The 16,719-nt window shown below is 41.1% G+C and overlaps 1 protein-coding gene across 4 annotated transcripts in view; it reads left to right on the forward strand.

Moving 5' to 3' along the window:
• The window catches only part of LOC109967819 (ankyrin repeat and BTB/POZ domain-containing protein BTBD11-A), a 158,927-nt gene continuing 142,208 nt past the window's right edge, over positions 1-16,719 (forward strand). For 2 of the 4 annotated variants that reach the window (XM_020613653.1, XM_020613654.1), the window contains exon 1: positions 2-1,270. In XM_020613653.1, coding sequence (XP_020469309.1) covers positions 406-1,270 — 865 coding nt within the window. In that variant the 5' untranslated portion in view covers positions 2-405. Of the gene's footprint in view, positions 1,271-16,719 lie in introns of all 4 variants that reach the window. The other 2 variants (XM_020613655.1, XM_020613656.1) reach the window with 2 other exon arrangements.

Genomic DNA, 16,719 nt, shown 5'->3' on the forward strand with positions numbered 1-16,719 from the left:
GTACCTGTGATTCTGCAGTTATGTTTCTCGAGCACCAAGTAGCCTTGGCTGGAAGGTAGCAGGGTTGTTGTCTGTGTCAGTCAAAGCTGGTGGAGGTGCGGATTGGCTCGTTTCAACCCGCGGGACTCCAGGCTCCACCTCTCCATCAGAGTCCTGCCTGCTGCGCTTGTTGCAGTGAGCGCGGAGGGTTTGTGCGCTCTCAGATTACGCGAAGTTGTAGACAAGAACAGATCGAAGACATTCAGCCACGTACAGAAGGAGGAAAGCGGGGGATCACTTCTGCCGTTTTTTTTAAAGCTGGGAAATACATTTACGTATTCGGACAGAGGGTGATAAAAAGCACCAAAACGAGTTTGTGGTATTTACCTGAGAGACCAAGCATACCCAACAGTATGCGGTGCAGTTATGGCAGGCAAGGGTAAGACAGTCGCGAGGACACTGGAGGATTTAACGCTTGACTCTGGTTATGGTGGAGCCGCGGACTCGGTCAGGTCGTCCAGCGTGTCGCTGTGCTGCTCCGACACGCATCAGTCCTTCTCGCATGGGGGCAACTGCTGGCATCTGACGGAATCCATGCACAGCAGACACAACAGTTTGGACACAGTCAACACCGTCCTGGCGGAGGAGACGGAGATACTGGAGTGGTCGGGTCAGTGCGCCAAACTGCCCGAGCTGGAGGACGCGCCATGGAGCCTCGGCGAGGTGGAGGGCGCTCTGAGGAAAGACGAGGAGCTGATGGTGGGCAACCCGTCACCGGAGATCCTGGCGCGACTATCGGCTCTCATCAGCCGCGCGCTGGTGAGGGTGGCCCGTGAAGCACAGCGGCTCAGCCTGCGCTATGCCAAGTGCACCAAGCATGAGATCCAGAGCGCCATCAAGGTGGTGCTCTCTTGGACCATCTCGGTCAACTGCATCACGGCGGCTCTCAGCGCCCTGTCCCTCTACAATATGAGCACTGGGGACAAGTTCAGCCGAGGCAAGTCCGCGCGCTGCGCGTTGGTCTTCTCCGTGGGGAAGTTCTTCAGGTGGATGGTGGATAGTCGAGTGGCCCTCAGGATCCATGAACACGCTGCCATATACCTCACCGCCTGTATGGAGAGTCTGTTCAGGGAGGTGTTCAGCCGCGTCCTGCGCAGCGCGCTAGTGGAGAGGGACAACGGGATCCCCAAGTTCACGCTGGAGTCACTGGAGCAAGCCATCAACAGCGACTCGGAGATCTGGGGTCTGCTGCAGCCCTACCAGCACCTCATATGTGGCAAGAATTCAAGTGGTAAGAAATGTAGAAAAGAAAGAGAATTATTAATTAATGACAATTAGTGGTCATTTGTGGAAATGATATTCGCCCAAATATGACACGACACTGCTGTCACCTCGGTGGTCAGGTGCAGGGGGCTTATGTTGTGTGTAGTCAACACTCATTCCACATACAGTGGCCTATACGTCAAATCACATTCAGGTTCCCCTGAAGCAAGCAAAGCACCAATTTGGATGCCCACACGTTAGAAACATCTAGAAACCAGCTGCTTTATCTTTAAACAGGCAGAATAGTGACTCAGCTTGAGCTAGGAAACCACAATGTTCTTTCAGAATCAAACGCAACTATGTATCTCCATTTAAATGTATATTAAATTGTTTTGAAGACAGCAGATTTGACTGAAGAGATAGAGCCACTTCTCACAGTGCACAAAGTAATGATCTCTGTGTAAAAGGGGGAAAGTAATATCACTATAATTATGCTGGGGAATAACCACTGCTTATCTAGCTCGTGTAATTGCACTCCCCAACAAAGGGCTTGACAGTATCTTGAATATTTATTACCCTCAGCTTTTTTAGACCTCCAGGCCCACCTCTGTAACAGGAACTGCCTGTCTTATCAAAGCCTGGAGCAACAACAGTCACAATAAGCGTTTGTCACTGAAAAAGATCCAACAAGCTGCAGCTTCTATTGTGTTGTCTCACTTTAATTAGACACAGGAATGTTAATGCTAATAACTGTTTTTGACAGTGAGATTCAGGGGAGTTGTGTGGTGTGTATAAATGATATGTGTGTCATGATTGTGCAGAAATGGGATTTGTGTTTATATTGCATGCTCGCCTTGTTGATAATGCTGTTGCTGTCTCAGTCCAGAAGGTGTAAGCTGTCAGTGTGTGGGCTGGGCCTCTTATCCAAAGCCCTGAATGAGTTGGCTGAAACTATAAAACAGAAGGGACTTGAAATGCTCTTCTACTGAGAGCCAAAACTGGACCGTGCAATATTGACCAAAAAAATCATATTGCGGCTCTTTTGTTAATTACTGTGGCGTGATTTTGTTTCTTTCTGCACATGAGACAACTTAATAGAGGTGAACAACAAAGACCCTTGGGTTCCCTAGGGTCTGAGTATGAGAGAGGATGTATAATCAATGCAACAACAGCAACATTAAAACAAAATATTCCTCATCACAGTTTCCTACAACCCAGTTTTATGTCTTACTTTATGTCTGACCAATCCTGAAACCCAGAGATACTCAATATATTTAACAAAGAAAGTGAATCCTGAGATTTGAGAATGTGGGATTTTTTTGCCAGTGCTTGAAATGATTGATTAATAATCAAAATAATTGCCATTGATTAATCTACAAACTGTTGCAGCTTTAAAATGAATAACAAACCATTGAACACTCTACCTTCAAACTGTAGATCCACATGTACCTCTTTATTTCACACCAATATTTGTCCTGGGGTTGAAAATGCAACACTAAACTGCTTTGTCTTGAGTCTGCAGCTGAGAAGCAGCTACAGTACTTGTCTGTAGACAGGATGCTCCCCCTTCCACTGCTGCCTCATGGAACACATCATTTTGGTGCAGAGGAGGCTACAATTTGCTCTCACTCAAAACAGCTTGATGCCGTTCTAATACAGTTTGGAAGGCAACAACGGCAGTATTTAAATTACTGGGTTTTTTTTGTGACCCAACACTTTTATCAAATGTTTCATATTGTCAGTTTGGATTTATGACATCACACTTACAGTAGAATGATTACAAATTAAATTGTCCGACTTGTGGGTGAATAATTAACCATGCACAGTCACAAATGAATCCAATTTTTACTCATATAACTGTAATGTCCCCTTGTAGTTTTGATCCTCTGCAAAGAATGGTTTTAGGAACGAGACTATATTTAGTCAGAGGTGGCAGAAAGCAGGGTAGCCCTTCTGGTGAGAAATGTAGTCTCTTGTTCAAAATTATACCTGGGGATTAAAAGCAGCGCAGCACATATGTTGATCTGCACTCCCACTGACCATGTGTGACAGCCTCTTCGCTCTGACTAATGAGCAGAGCTAAATGGGAGTTTTTCTTCACTTCCATTTGTTTTAAGAGATACATTACTGTCCAGCTTGTACATTCTGATTAGTGTTACATGTCTCCAGGAGCAGATCTAGAAACATTTGGACAGCGTGGCCAGAATGGGGCAAGACTCAGAGAGGGGTGGCACATTTGAAATACATGTAAATAGTAAATTAAAGCCTTAAGGCTTTTTTTTTTTTTTTTATTTTGAAGGTATTTTAAACACACCACATATAGTCACACCAAGCATGATGTGAATATGGAATGTGAATTTCTAAAAGGTCACACTACAAAAATATACATCAAACGATGATACCTGCAGGTGCTATTTCTGCTAAATACAGGGAGTGTATCTGATATTGATACAAAGGCAGTTTGGAAAGTTTCACTGCTTGGTGCAGGGGCTGAAACTGTATTGTGGTCATTTTTGGACCTGCATCAGGATGTCTGTGGGACTGTTTGAGTTGTTGCTGCTGCCGCAGCGCTCACAGCCCTTGATCGACACACAAAGACTCCATGTGCATGAATGCAAAGATTGTCAGAGTGATGAGCATTCAAGGCGCTAACTTAAGCATTACATTTTTTTTAGCGTTTTTGTTGTGTTTACTAATCCCAGCACTATTTCCGATACCAGTCGCACCAATATTTTTATAAAATGTCTACAGGCGGAGGAGTAGGTGAAGATGATAAAAGAAAATGAACACAACAAATCTATAAAACTACTTTAATAAGAGCAAAGTCAACTTTGACTTAAAAAGTCAAAGATGGTAGTTACTGTATGAAGGAGAAACAAGCTATATTTATTATATTCCACAAGTCATGAGAGACAGGGAGTGGTATCAGGCCTGAAAGAGACAAAAGGAGGGGCAGATATATTTTCATCAACAACTTCTCTCACTGAGAAGAACATGAAAAATTGGATTCAGCGTTCCATAATGACTAATATGAGCACTTTCTGATCTGGTGCCCTGCCCAGTCAAAAGATCCCCACCCACTCCTAAGCATGAATGTTGGTGGTGTCGCGGTTCTTGTCATCTCAAACTGATGTGCATTTCCCAGTATCAACAGGCGTCACCTCCCCAGAGAAGCAGCTGTGTTATCATGTGTGTTTCCTGGATCCAAGTCTGTACGTGTATCTATGTGACGTCATGCTCAGCTGTGATGTGTGTTAACCGCATACAAAAGCAACAGTAAGCATGGTAAAACAAATTAGAGTATAACTTTTCTGAGATATTGTAAACATGTCACATGAGAATATCTTACAGGTGTATACCTCTTGATATACCCTCTGTTCTCAGTCATGTTAAAACGACAGATCAGAAGCAAGCAGCCTAGCGTTCAGCATCCAAGTCCGCCGGGCATGACGATGCTTAAATTTGGAAACCCAGATGACTTGATTGTGTCTGATTATGTCTGTCATTTTCCGTGACCTTCCCGAAGGACCTCTGCAGAACTGATCACACAAAATAACAGGACTGCATAGCCTGCCATAGTCAGTTTATTAGATCAGCAGCAGGGGTGTCTGTTCTTCCCCTCCTTCATTCTTTGTCTTTCACACCATATTTTATTGTGTTTTCTGCTAGGGGGCGGGCTCAGTGTTTGCATATTTGTTTTCCACAGTGGTTATTAATAAGCTCAGCTCATAACCACAGTCTTCTGGCAAAGCCTTTTGTTGTCCGCTCTGTTATTATTTTCCGCCTGTCCTTTCACTCCTTGGAGTGGACTCGCAGATGAGCTGACAGATTGCTGTCATTCTGGTGGAGATGCAAGCAACCAGGCAGGCAAGCTGGTTGTGATGGATTTTTATATCATGGTAATTTCATCAGACCAAAAGAGAGCACCCACACCCCTCTACGCCTTCAGCAGTGATCAGTGATTGAGAAGTTATTTGAAGTTGTTCTCGGGGCCGGAAGAGTTTTATGAGATGCATCCGTTTCTAGTTTTCCCTCTGTGCTACTGGCTTGTGAAAAAGTTTACTTTCATTTCATATCTTTCCCTGTGATTTCACTGGTAGAGAATCCACAAACACCTTTAACTCTGCTTTGGGCATCAAATAAGAATGTTGTGGTTTTTATTACTTCCATGTCATTGGAGCATAGATAGGCTTACATTTTCAGAAACTAGGTGAAAGCACTGGGTCACAATGAGACAATGAGAGGAGTATGAGAGCACCGAATGCTTAATGTTGTGAGGGAGTCAGGTGCAGCGGGAGAAAGCAGGCTGGAGAGTCAGCTAGCGGAGGTGGAGGTGGTGAGGGGGCACTGGCGCTGGTCCCTCAGAGATATTATTACCATGCAGTGCTCTTTAATTAACACTCGCGCTTATCTGGTAGTCATTAAGATTAGGAATTAGCAACGGAAAACACCAGGGAGCTGGAGAGAACAAAGATGATAATTCCTCTTATTCATGTTTAATACCCTTTACTCAAGTTCATGTTGGCATGTTTCATCTGATCGGTCTGTGTGGCCAAGATAAACTGGAGCAGGTCTTCCAGACATTCAGACCTGTGGGCTTTGTTTGCCATGGTTTCTTATTGAACCGTGAGACAAAGCAGCTTGTTACTTTACTTGTCCTTGATGTCAGTACGTCTCTACACCCTCATCATAAATGCATGCTTGGCTGAAAACTGCTGGAAATACTTCTCTTCCTGCAAGACTACATGCCATCATGTCAGCATTTGTTATGTTGGCTGGCATACACTGCAGCTGATAACATAAGCATTTCCTTTATAGATCTTCTAAAAAGGGAAACGGTATGTCAGTTTTAATTATAGCCCAAGCGACACTGGACTGTCAGTCAATACTGATGTTGCTATTTGAGAATTTTAAAGGTCTGATAGCAATTCATTTTCTGCTTTTAATTTTTTTAACACAAACCTTTTTAAATAAAGAAATTTGGTTAGTAATGAATTATGAAAAATCATTGCAAGGTTCATGCTCTTAATTCCTGGCTTTTCAAACAGGTGTGTGTGGCCAAAAAACAACAAGTCTCATATAAGCAAAAATTGCTCACACACTAACAAGATGACCAAGAGGCTCTCAAGATGCCAAAAAAACAGCTCACAGATTTTTTGGCATCTTGAGAGACTCTTGGTCATCTTGTCAGTGTGTGGGCACTTTTTGCAAATACAGTATGGGACAAGTAAAAATTATGAGATATGTTCTGAACAGGACATTTTACACTTTGAAATACTGTGCCTGTGATATTCTGTAGTGCATTACCTATTTACTCATCAGCCAAAATGGAGAAGCGAAAGCAGCACAAGAATATGTGACATTATCAAATATGGTTTAAAAAAACTGGAAAATGGAAACTTGTACACTTGTAAAACTACAAATAAAAGTACTTATAGTATAACACATTAAACCATAAAAAAAGAAGTACAGCTATATCTGTAGAAAGCTCATATTAACCAATATATTGCACTGGCCAATTGATTAATCAGGCCCTATGTATATTGTTTTTGTATGAATGTAGATCTAATATTTATTCTTCTGTGACAAACTGTGCCTGAAAACATATTCAAATACACTTGATGTAGTGAAAAACTGGAACTAAACATCATGTAAAATTTATACAAATTTGATCATTACTCAATAATTTATTGTCCATATATTTATTAACATATCTTGTTTGTGCAATGGGAGAATCCTTAGGTGATAATTAACAAAACAAGATGTGGACACCACAGGCTTAAGTCCAGTCAGCCAGCTAGTTAGCTAGCTAGCATGTAAAATATAAATGATTAAAGTGTTTATAAAGGGTTTATATTAGACTACAGTGCACTGAAGGAAGACGTTGAGACAACTGAGGAAACATTTGTGGTCAAAGAAAGTGCAGCAATTGAGAAAAGTAAGCCAAGTTCGCAGCCAGCCATCGGTTCACCTGATGTTATCATTCACGGTTCAACAAACACTTCCTGCCTTCAGCTAGCTACTTTAATGGCAAATCTTTAAAGCCTTTTTAGAAATAACTGACACTGTGCCTCTTTTAGGCTGTAATGTGTTTTCTTAATTCTGCATGTAGCTCTGGTTTGTGTCACTCTATTTGATAGCATTACATTTAAAACAAAGAGCTAGCTTATTGTTGTTTTTGAAAGCTAAGAACAGATGTAGAAAAGGTATTTCCTTAAGCCTTAAATACTCATCTGACCATTTGATCAACAATATTATTTCCATGACTCAAGTTTAACTAGTTTTTCCAAACTGAAACTCTACTACACATAAATTAGCCCATAATGACACATTGGTTAGTTCATTTTCTATGACACGGGTAAAATATAAAAGCAGTAGACATATATCATACAGTATCTGACTAACCTCTGTTGCACAAACTAAGACACGCCTCTGTATCTGTGTACATTTGTATGTGTTATCAGTATTGTGACGGTTGTGGTGTTGAATTATGGCTGAAACACAATTAGACACGTTAGACAGTGCACTGACACACACAGGCCATATGTCTGTGTCTTAGTACGTCGGTTTGCCGGTACTGGTGTCACGCTTCCTGCTCACAACCAAGTTGAAAGACATGCTGGCGCTGCTGTGTGTAATCAGCTCCGTCTATTAACCTTTGACCCATGCTATAGGGGTGATGCTGATACAACAGGTGGCCGATTGGTTTTGGAGTCAGAATGTTTGATGGGTTTATCCTACGCTCAATCCTCAGCGGGTGAGAAGAAAATCATTGGAAACCATGTTACAAAGTCAAACTGACCTAATTGTACAGTCAAAGTTTGGCACGTACTCAACATCCAGCTGATGGCAACATGGTGAGATGAGATGACAACTCATCCTGAAAGTCTGGAAACCCACTGGGTTCCTTTGATGTCAACACAGCTTGTGACGGGGGATGGCAGAACATACTCTGTTGTTTGATGTTCTCTGTCAGCAGTACAAAAACTTACTTCAACACTCACATCCTGTGGGAGCTCCCTAAACACTATAAGCTGTACCTCTGCTTTAACCTTCCTATAACAATGACAAACAAATCAAACACTTATCTGACTTACCTTAAATGTCATCTTGCTGAAAGTTTTGGTTTCACTTATAGTTCCATGTCACAACAGAACATTTTTTTGTTTTTCACTTCTGCTGCACTTAAATGAATTAGTGCTGTATGAATCAGGGTTTCAGTTATTTCTAATTATTATTGATGATTGGCTCATTTAATTACCTTAAAGCATCAGTTCACCTAAAGTATAAAAATGTTTTTTTTTCCCAAGCATATTTGCTACATCTTTTTTCTAAGGTTGCTGGATCCAACGCATTGAACTTAAAATTGCAGTGAAGTTTTTAAGGTGCCATCTGAACTACTTTGAACATCAGAATTGAATATTCCCACACCCCATTTGAGGTGGCACCAGAAACCTCAGCGATATCTCCGCACCTCAAAACCTAAAACCAATGTTTAGATGCAACTGGTAATTTAGGAGTAATGGAACTTAAACTGTGGCACAAGTGAAAACAAAGTGATTTGAAATCAAAGGTGACACTTTACTGAGATGGTGTGATATTGAATCTGCAATGCTGTCAAGGTTGCAGTGCAGTGAAAACCACATTATATTTTGTGAGCTACACTGCATGTTTTCCTCCTGGTGAGGCATCTTTGGGTTTCTGTTATCACGTACGCTCATGTTGTACCGGACCTGCAGTTGTGCTGGTGCTTTTGATCACACCTTAAGCACAACCAATTTTTTGTGCTTTGTAACTCACAACACTCTTTGTGCTTCAGAAAACTATCCTAGAATGACATTTTTTTGCACAATAAAACAGGTGATCTTATCAGGACTGTCAGGACCTTTGAGAAAACATTACATGACTAAAGCTTCTGACTGGTTTTGAAATGCTGACGTTCTATGAGTCAGGCTATTGACTGGTTGTGAAATGTTTAGCTTTCTGTAACACTGATGTCACTCTTGGAAAGGGAATGAGGATGTTGGTTAAAAAAATCACATCCTCTGACACTTATTGTTTGAGTCAGAGATTGGTTTTGTCTTTCTGGGACTTTTCATGATTGCTTTTTGAACCACTGGCCAGTAGGGACCTTGTAACTTCACAGTGTTTGTGTTTTACTCATGCTGCTGAAGAGGGGAATTTCTAGGTAGAATCAACATGTTGGTGGAAAATGTAGCACTGGCCACTCAGAGGAGAAATCAAAATCGACTGAGTTATTGCCCTCTTGAGTTTGTTTCATTAAATCAATTGTTAGAAAACAAATGTGTAGTGTAGGATGCAATCATATCACTGCAATATATTCAAATTTGGTTTGGTTACCCAGCCTTTTTGCTATTGAACAATGAAGCAAGGCTGATGACTTACATTGTTCCAGTACCATATGAGTTGTTGTTAAAAGGGGCAGGCATCAATCAGAACTCCCCTTTGTGCTTATTATGTTATGCACTTACTTCAGACTCCAGACTCCTGGAGTTTAGATTGTTTATGTGTGAAAAAAGCACACGTAAACCAAACTTCTAAAAGGACTTCAAAACGAATGCTTATCTCGCCACTGCTCACCCCTCCCCTTCAAGTCAAACTGAAAATGAAATCTTCTTCACTTTTTGTGATCCTGTAACTACTGTGTATGTTTTGTGATTTCCAGAAGAGGACAAAACTGTTTTGGTACATATTTGTGGGGTCAGTCTAAGGTTCAAGTCTCTGGGTAGCAGCAGTAATGCCTCTATGGTGCATACTGACCTACTGCGTTACCTAATCTACATAACATCTGTCATAAAATGTTTAGTTTTACTTCTCAACCGTACCCTTAATGCATTGGTGCGTACTGTTACCTATTCAAGATATCTGTCCTTTTACAAGATTTAACATTTAGAAGGACCCATTGTGCTGTTAAAGCTACAATATGCAACTTAAGGTAGCGCTAGTATGAAACTCCAAATCAATCCACTCTGCTCTGCCCAGCGCTCCTTGCTCACTCTCCCTCTCCCTGCTCCACTCTGCTCTACTACAATCTGCTCAGATCTTCAGGTACTTGTCATTATGAAATTTAATAAATGAGAATGCAACAAACCTTAATAATCAAGTAGAAATAATTGAAAATCACTGATTGGTTAGAGGGGCCAATCCTGCTCAAAACCTTTTAGAAGCTAATATCTCTGCAGTGCTGCCAGTGCTGTTCAATGAGCCTTGGTCACAGGAGGCTTTGACAGCACCTCTCCACATTAAGACATGTTATGGAGCAGATTTCTACAACTATTTGAAAAAAGTACATAGCATAGCTTTAAGTTTGTATTCTACTCAGAAAGTGAAAACTTGACATGGGAGCTTAACTTAATAAGTTATGCTTAGCTTGCTAGCACTAGCAATGAGGGTGACGTTAAGTCTCACAAAATGCATCAGAAGGTCAGTTCATTCTCATGCTCCAGTTCACAAGACGTTGTTTTGTTTTTCACTTCTGCTGTTCTCAGAGTGTGTCAACTTATTTTAGTGACAGGTCAATAGGTCAAGCTGCTAGTGAATTTCAAGAGTGCCCTCTGCTCAGAGTATCAGCTGCTCTGAGGTGTTTATATACTGTGAAGTTATGTTGAATTTGAGCAGGTAGAATATTTATTTTTTCAACATGTTGAATAAATATTCAAAATTTGAAAAAAAAAAAGACAGGTCAAAATAAGCATTAGTGCTATAAGTACTGGTTTGTGACATCAGTTTTACTAAGGAACATATGGGGTAGGAATCATCACCTTACTTTACCTTTGTCTTACCCCTGCTGTACAAATCTCTGTTCTTTCATTCTTCATGCTCACACTTCTTCTTCTCAGCAGACCCAGTTTCCTGTAAATGTTAAAAGATCTTCCCACACCAGAAGGAAGTCTTATGTTTTTGCTTGTGGTGGCTCAGTGTCTTCAGTTGACCTCAGCTTGTTTAGCGCTTTCAACGCCTTCCTGGTGGCGGTTCACATTTTTGTTCAGTGGAGTAGTTAGCTACTGTCTCCCAGCAGGCTCGATAAGCACAGATTACTACAAACTCTAACATGATTACTTGGCTTCCACTGGTCAGGCTCTCATGTTCTAGTAGCAGTGATTAAAGGCTTAGCGAGACTCAACAAGAAAGGCTTTTCTCATAGCTTTTCACGCTTGTTCTCTTTTCGACAAGATTAAATCCGGTTAAGAATCGCACTTTTCCATTCGTGTGTTTGACAGAAAATCAGTCCAGTTTGGTTGTAGTTGAGAATTTGGTTGTATTTATTTTAAACATGACTAACCTTAATCACATGTTTATCAATGTAACCATGATGACAAAGGTCCTCTAACCTTAACAGAGCACTTATTTGAATCCAAACAATGATTTTTTTCTGTAAACATACCAAGTTTGTGCTTAAGGTGCATTAACTAACTTCTCCTTCTAATTTGACCATATGTGGTCACAACAGTTGGCGAGAGTTGTAGCAGTTAGGTAGCAGAGTGGTAATAACTGGCTCCAAAACTAATGTATACGGAATCCAGTGCCCATAGAGCCCACGGTTTTAGGTGGCAGTGCAGTGACACAATGTCAAATAAAGAGGTTTGCATTTTAGCAATATGCATACATATGTTTAACATTGTTTGTAGCGGATGCATCTGCAGTAACACAAGCAAATTATACAGAGGAATGTTTTTTCCCAGAAATATCGATACAGTACTAATGTTCCTGACACTATTGCATCATGTTCAGTGTTACATACTTGACACATAACTGTGAGTTGTATGTGCCACAAGAGAAATTTCATGTTACATTTTGATAGTTGAGCAAACTCTCTGCTCCGATGGCAAAAATCTTAACACCCTCTCACTAAAATACTACATGGACTGCAGTGTTATGTCTGACATAAGCTGGACCAAAACTGATTTGCTTATTTGCTCCAAGGAGGAGGCAGAGTTGGAAGGCTCAGGGGAAGCCTCAATCATATCTCGAGCAGAGGTCTCTAAGGTCAAAAAGCTAATGTTAGCTTGCTAATGATGCCAACATATACATTTTAGCTAGCTACTGTACTTATGTGTCTAGCAAGAAGAAAGCCACATCTGTGTCAAATTTTAGTCCTTCGGATACTTTTACTCATTTCCATCTCCGACATGCCAAACCAGTGTTAACCTTGGTTTTGCCTCGTTTATTCTCGCACTCCTTCTGTGCTACAGAAAATGGCCTCTTGGGTGTAACAGGTCTGCTCCCACCCAGGGTTGTATCTGTACAGGGAGCCTCCACGGTCCGTCTTTGAAATCAGTCATACTGGTTTGAAAAATGCATCTTATAACCTTGGATCAGCAGGGCGTGGAAGAAGTGCAATGCGGATTTTAACAACACTGGCCACAGAGGGCAAGAAATAAACACAAGGCCTGAAGATAGCAGAGTGGAACCACTCCTGTGGGTTGTATCAGAGGGTAGGGTTTTTTTGACATAAATAAATCCACTTGCCATCAGAAAGCTTAATACAGAGACAAAATGTTGTGCTGGTCACTAAAGTGGACACAGATAAACAGAGTCCCCTGTAACCTCCGCTACATGGGGTGTATATTTGTGTCCTCATGTTCATTGAGTCACAGGGTTTCAGCACGGTGTTACATATGACAGGGCAGGTGTGCCATTGCAGTATTTAATTAATGAGATGGGAGTGTGGGATCAGTTTCTGGCTGTTCCCAGGTAGTGATGGGAAATTTGGCTCCTTGCCCTCGGGGGAGCCATCTGCTGCTACAGTGACACCAAAATAGCCCAGTGATAGGGATACTCAGCTTTCTGGGTAATGGAGTTTAGGGCAATTCCTTTGCTGTTTAAGACCCACACATGTTTCTACCGAACCTGGATACATCCTCCCTCTCTTGTCACACAGTAATTTGGATGTTGACTCCACAGCTTAATCTAATTTTGACAAATGCAAACACCAACTCAAAAATCTGGCATTAACGGAAGAAACCTTTTTATGTTATTTTAATGCCCACAGTTGCATAAGCTGTTTCTCAACCTGGGGTCATTAAGAAACAGTGACAGTGACAGTCTCACTATAGCATTCCTGACAGTCAGACTTGCTAACATCTTGACTCGATGTGAACACGTAACAGTTGTGTTCACTGGGAGTGTGTAGGCAGGAACCTTTCCTCCCACTAACATGAAACATTTCATAACCATTACAAGATGGACATTAACGGAAAGCTGCAAGGATTGCTGTCTGTAATCAGTGCATGGTTGTTGGTGACTTTACTCTTGACCCTTCTTGTGCTGAGGATGTTTAATTAGACATTTGAAGCCTGATCTCTTGTCCTCACCACTAACTGCTGTTTTCATTTTGAGTGAGAGCAGCTTTATTGTATTTTATACCAGAAAATTACTGTAGTTGTTTTAACAGCTACTGTGAATCATAAAAACATGAATAGGCCATTCATGTTTTTAACAATCATTGTTTTGTGCTACAAAGTGTTTGCATGGAGTGCTAGAGGTGATAAATGGATAACTTTGGTGTGTGTATTTCGATTATTGATCAGACACAAGTGGACCGTGTGTAAAGAAAAGAAGGAGAGCTCATGAGAGAAAGAGGATTATGAATTCAATGAGCAACAGGAGTCTCTGAGAGAAAATGCAAACATGAAGTGCCACTTTTTAGTTTGCTCCCAAACTTGGTTCTTCTGTTTACACAGCATCTTCTAATACATGTGTACACCTGTAGCTTTAACAGCTTATTACTTGATAACAGGTAGGATGTCTTTTGCTGTGCTATGCTACCTGTCTGGCTGAACCTGCTTTGCATCAACTTATAGCCCTTCAGTCAACGCGGCAGACAAGTAGAGACACTGTGGGGTTGCATCACTGCTCCTATTTACCACAGCCTCAGTGTTTGCCAATACCGCAGCCATGCAGATCGACACAAACAGGTGCCTGGGAGTGTCAGAGACCAAACAGAGTTACAGTATCTTGTTTATTGTTGTTTGTTAAAATCCCCAAGTCTAGATATTGCTGTCAACCTCAGAAATCCAGTATCGAAAAGGTCCCACTTTCCAAAAATGCCCTCACTCATAAATGAAAACTGTGAAGGTCCTCACAAAGATAGAAGTACGAGAGCACTTGCAGGTTATGAGAGCAGTAAACATTGCTGCACTGTCACTTGCCTGTTGCTGCTGCTTCACCCTGACAAAGAAAGCTTGTATAACTTAACATACTTACAAAAATAACTAACAGTATCGAGTCTATTTTTGCTGCGTCTCAGAACATATTAATGTATCAGCATAACAAACTCTCCTAATTTGTTGAACAGCTGTAATCTCAGAGCACAGCCATCATTAAGTGCAGAAACAGGTAGTCGTGCATATCCTACAAGTTTATTCATCCAAGAACTCATTCACCTTTGCTAATGCACACCTACACAAGGCAGCTGCATGATACCATTCATGGTAAATAATCCTGTGGCTTCATGGCAGCAGATTTTCCCCTCATGTCTAAAATGGTTATTCAATCTCATCAGTACCCACAGGCCATCATAATGTCCCAGAGGCTGCCTGGTACTGTTATCAGAACGCATTGTTTTTGGCTTGTATTTAGCCATAACGTGTCATCAGGGGGGTGGTAGCATCTCTCTTCCTGACCTGCATTTTACTCTGTGAAAGCTTGGTTTACATGTATGAGTCATACTGAGTCAGTAGAGTATGCATAAGATATAGACCGAACTAAATGGTCTTATATTAGTATAGTGCATTTTTATGCATCACAGCGCACTCAAAGCGCTTTCACACTATTTGCCCTTTCACCCATTCGCACTCCCAACTACTCACACACCAGCGATATCACCAGGAGCACCTGGGGGTTTGTTGTCTTGCTCAAGGACACTTTGACACGTGGACTGGAGAAACTGGGTATTGAACCGCTAACCTTCCATTTAGGAAACGACCTGAACGACCTTACCTCCTGAGCCACAGCCACCCCTACCGTGAAAATACGAGACATTTTACTTTTAATAAAAGGCATAAGAAAATAGAGGAAAAATCACAAGATCATCCCAAAAATCCCCTGAGATGCAGGGGATGTCTTTAAATCGCTTGATTTTCATACCACATAGAAGTGAATACAAACCAATGGATGCTTGGAACAACAAATTACATAAATAACACAAAACATGGACTGCCCTGTAGCTAAGGGGTTTAAACACAGTCCTTTTAAGACAGAGTTTTATGTTTGATCAGTGGAGCTGAAACTGTAAATGTTAGCCATTAAACCGGTTACCCCCTACTATTTGCTATTTACATCTTATTTTCAATTACTTGCTGCAGACTTTTGCATCTTAAGGTGACTCAAGATCACATCCCTTTGGCAATTTTTAGTGTGATTTGATGACAGTTGTCCTTTTTCTTTTTGCTCCTCTCACCCCGTCTCTGTAGGAGGTTAGGGGCTGTGAAATTGCCCAGGAAACATCAATCATGCCTTCATTCCCCAGACTCCCCCCCCCGTGCCTACTGCCTCTGGTCAGCTCCCTTACAAAAGTTTTACCTTGGCTTTTCTTATGCTGCTATAATTCTGAGTGCCTTCTATGCTGCATAAATTCCTGTGTCCTCATGGGAGAAGAGAGGAAGGCTGATAGAGTGCCCTGACATAAGTTCTCCTTAGGAAGGATTGGGCTCATCCATGTTTCAGTGGAACATGGGTGATATAATGATGTGTTTAGAAACCTCATTCCGGAGGTCAGTCGGTGTTACTGAGGGGAGATATGTGGCAGATAACAGAGATTTCCCCTGCTGGGAGACGGATTGGATGTCTGAATTGTATTTTTATATTCTATAAGTCCACACAGGGAAAAGCACTGGAAGTTATGTCGAGCTATACTGTCAGTGCTGTCAGTGTGTCCCAGCACAGACGCTGTTGTGTGTGCAGGCTCTTATGTTGTCTGCCTCTGCCAAAGACCTGAGTACATATCAGACTTTTCCTGAGGAGTAGGTCAGCCTTGTCGTTGCTTCTGCTGAGTGAACTGTCTAGCTGCTGCACTCGCACTCTCATGTGTATGTGCATGTGTGTGTGTGTGTGTTGTTGTTGTTTGTGTGGTAGGGTCCCCTTTGTTTCACACTGGCTCATCAGCTGCTGTTTTTATTAATGATATGTACATTAAAAAAATTATAATAATACTAACAACATATTATAATATTGAATATGTGATGAAACATAATAAGAATAAGAAGAAGAATTTCTACAATAAACCATATAATAAATATTAACATGAAAAATAAATGAAAACAAAAAACTGTCAAAAATAAGAATGTAAACAATTTACAACTTATGTCAGACATAAAAATAACAGGTATTTTAAATAAAAATAATTAACACAATCGAAAAATATACAAATAACCACTGAAAGTTAAGACAATAACAAGCAAAATATAAATGTTACAATCTAACATTTATTTTTAGTCCAAACTAAAAATATTGAAT

Source organism: Monopterus albus, unplaced genomic scaffold (genome assembly GCF_001952655.1).
Source record: "Monopterus albus unplaced genomic scaffold, M_albus_1.0 scaffold136.1, whole genome shotgun sequence".
NCBI classification, from domain to species: Eukaryota; Metazoa; Chordata; class Actinopteri; order Synbranchiformes; family Synbranchidae; genus Monopterus; species Monopterus albus.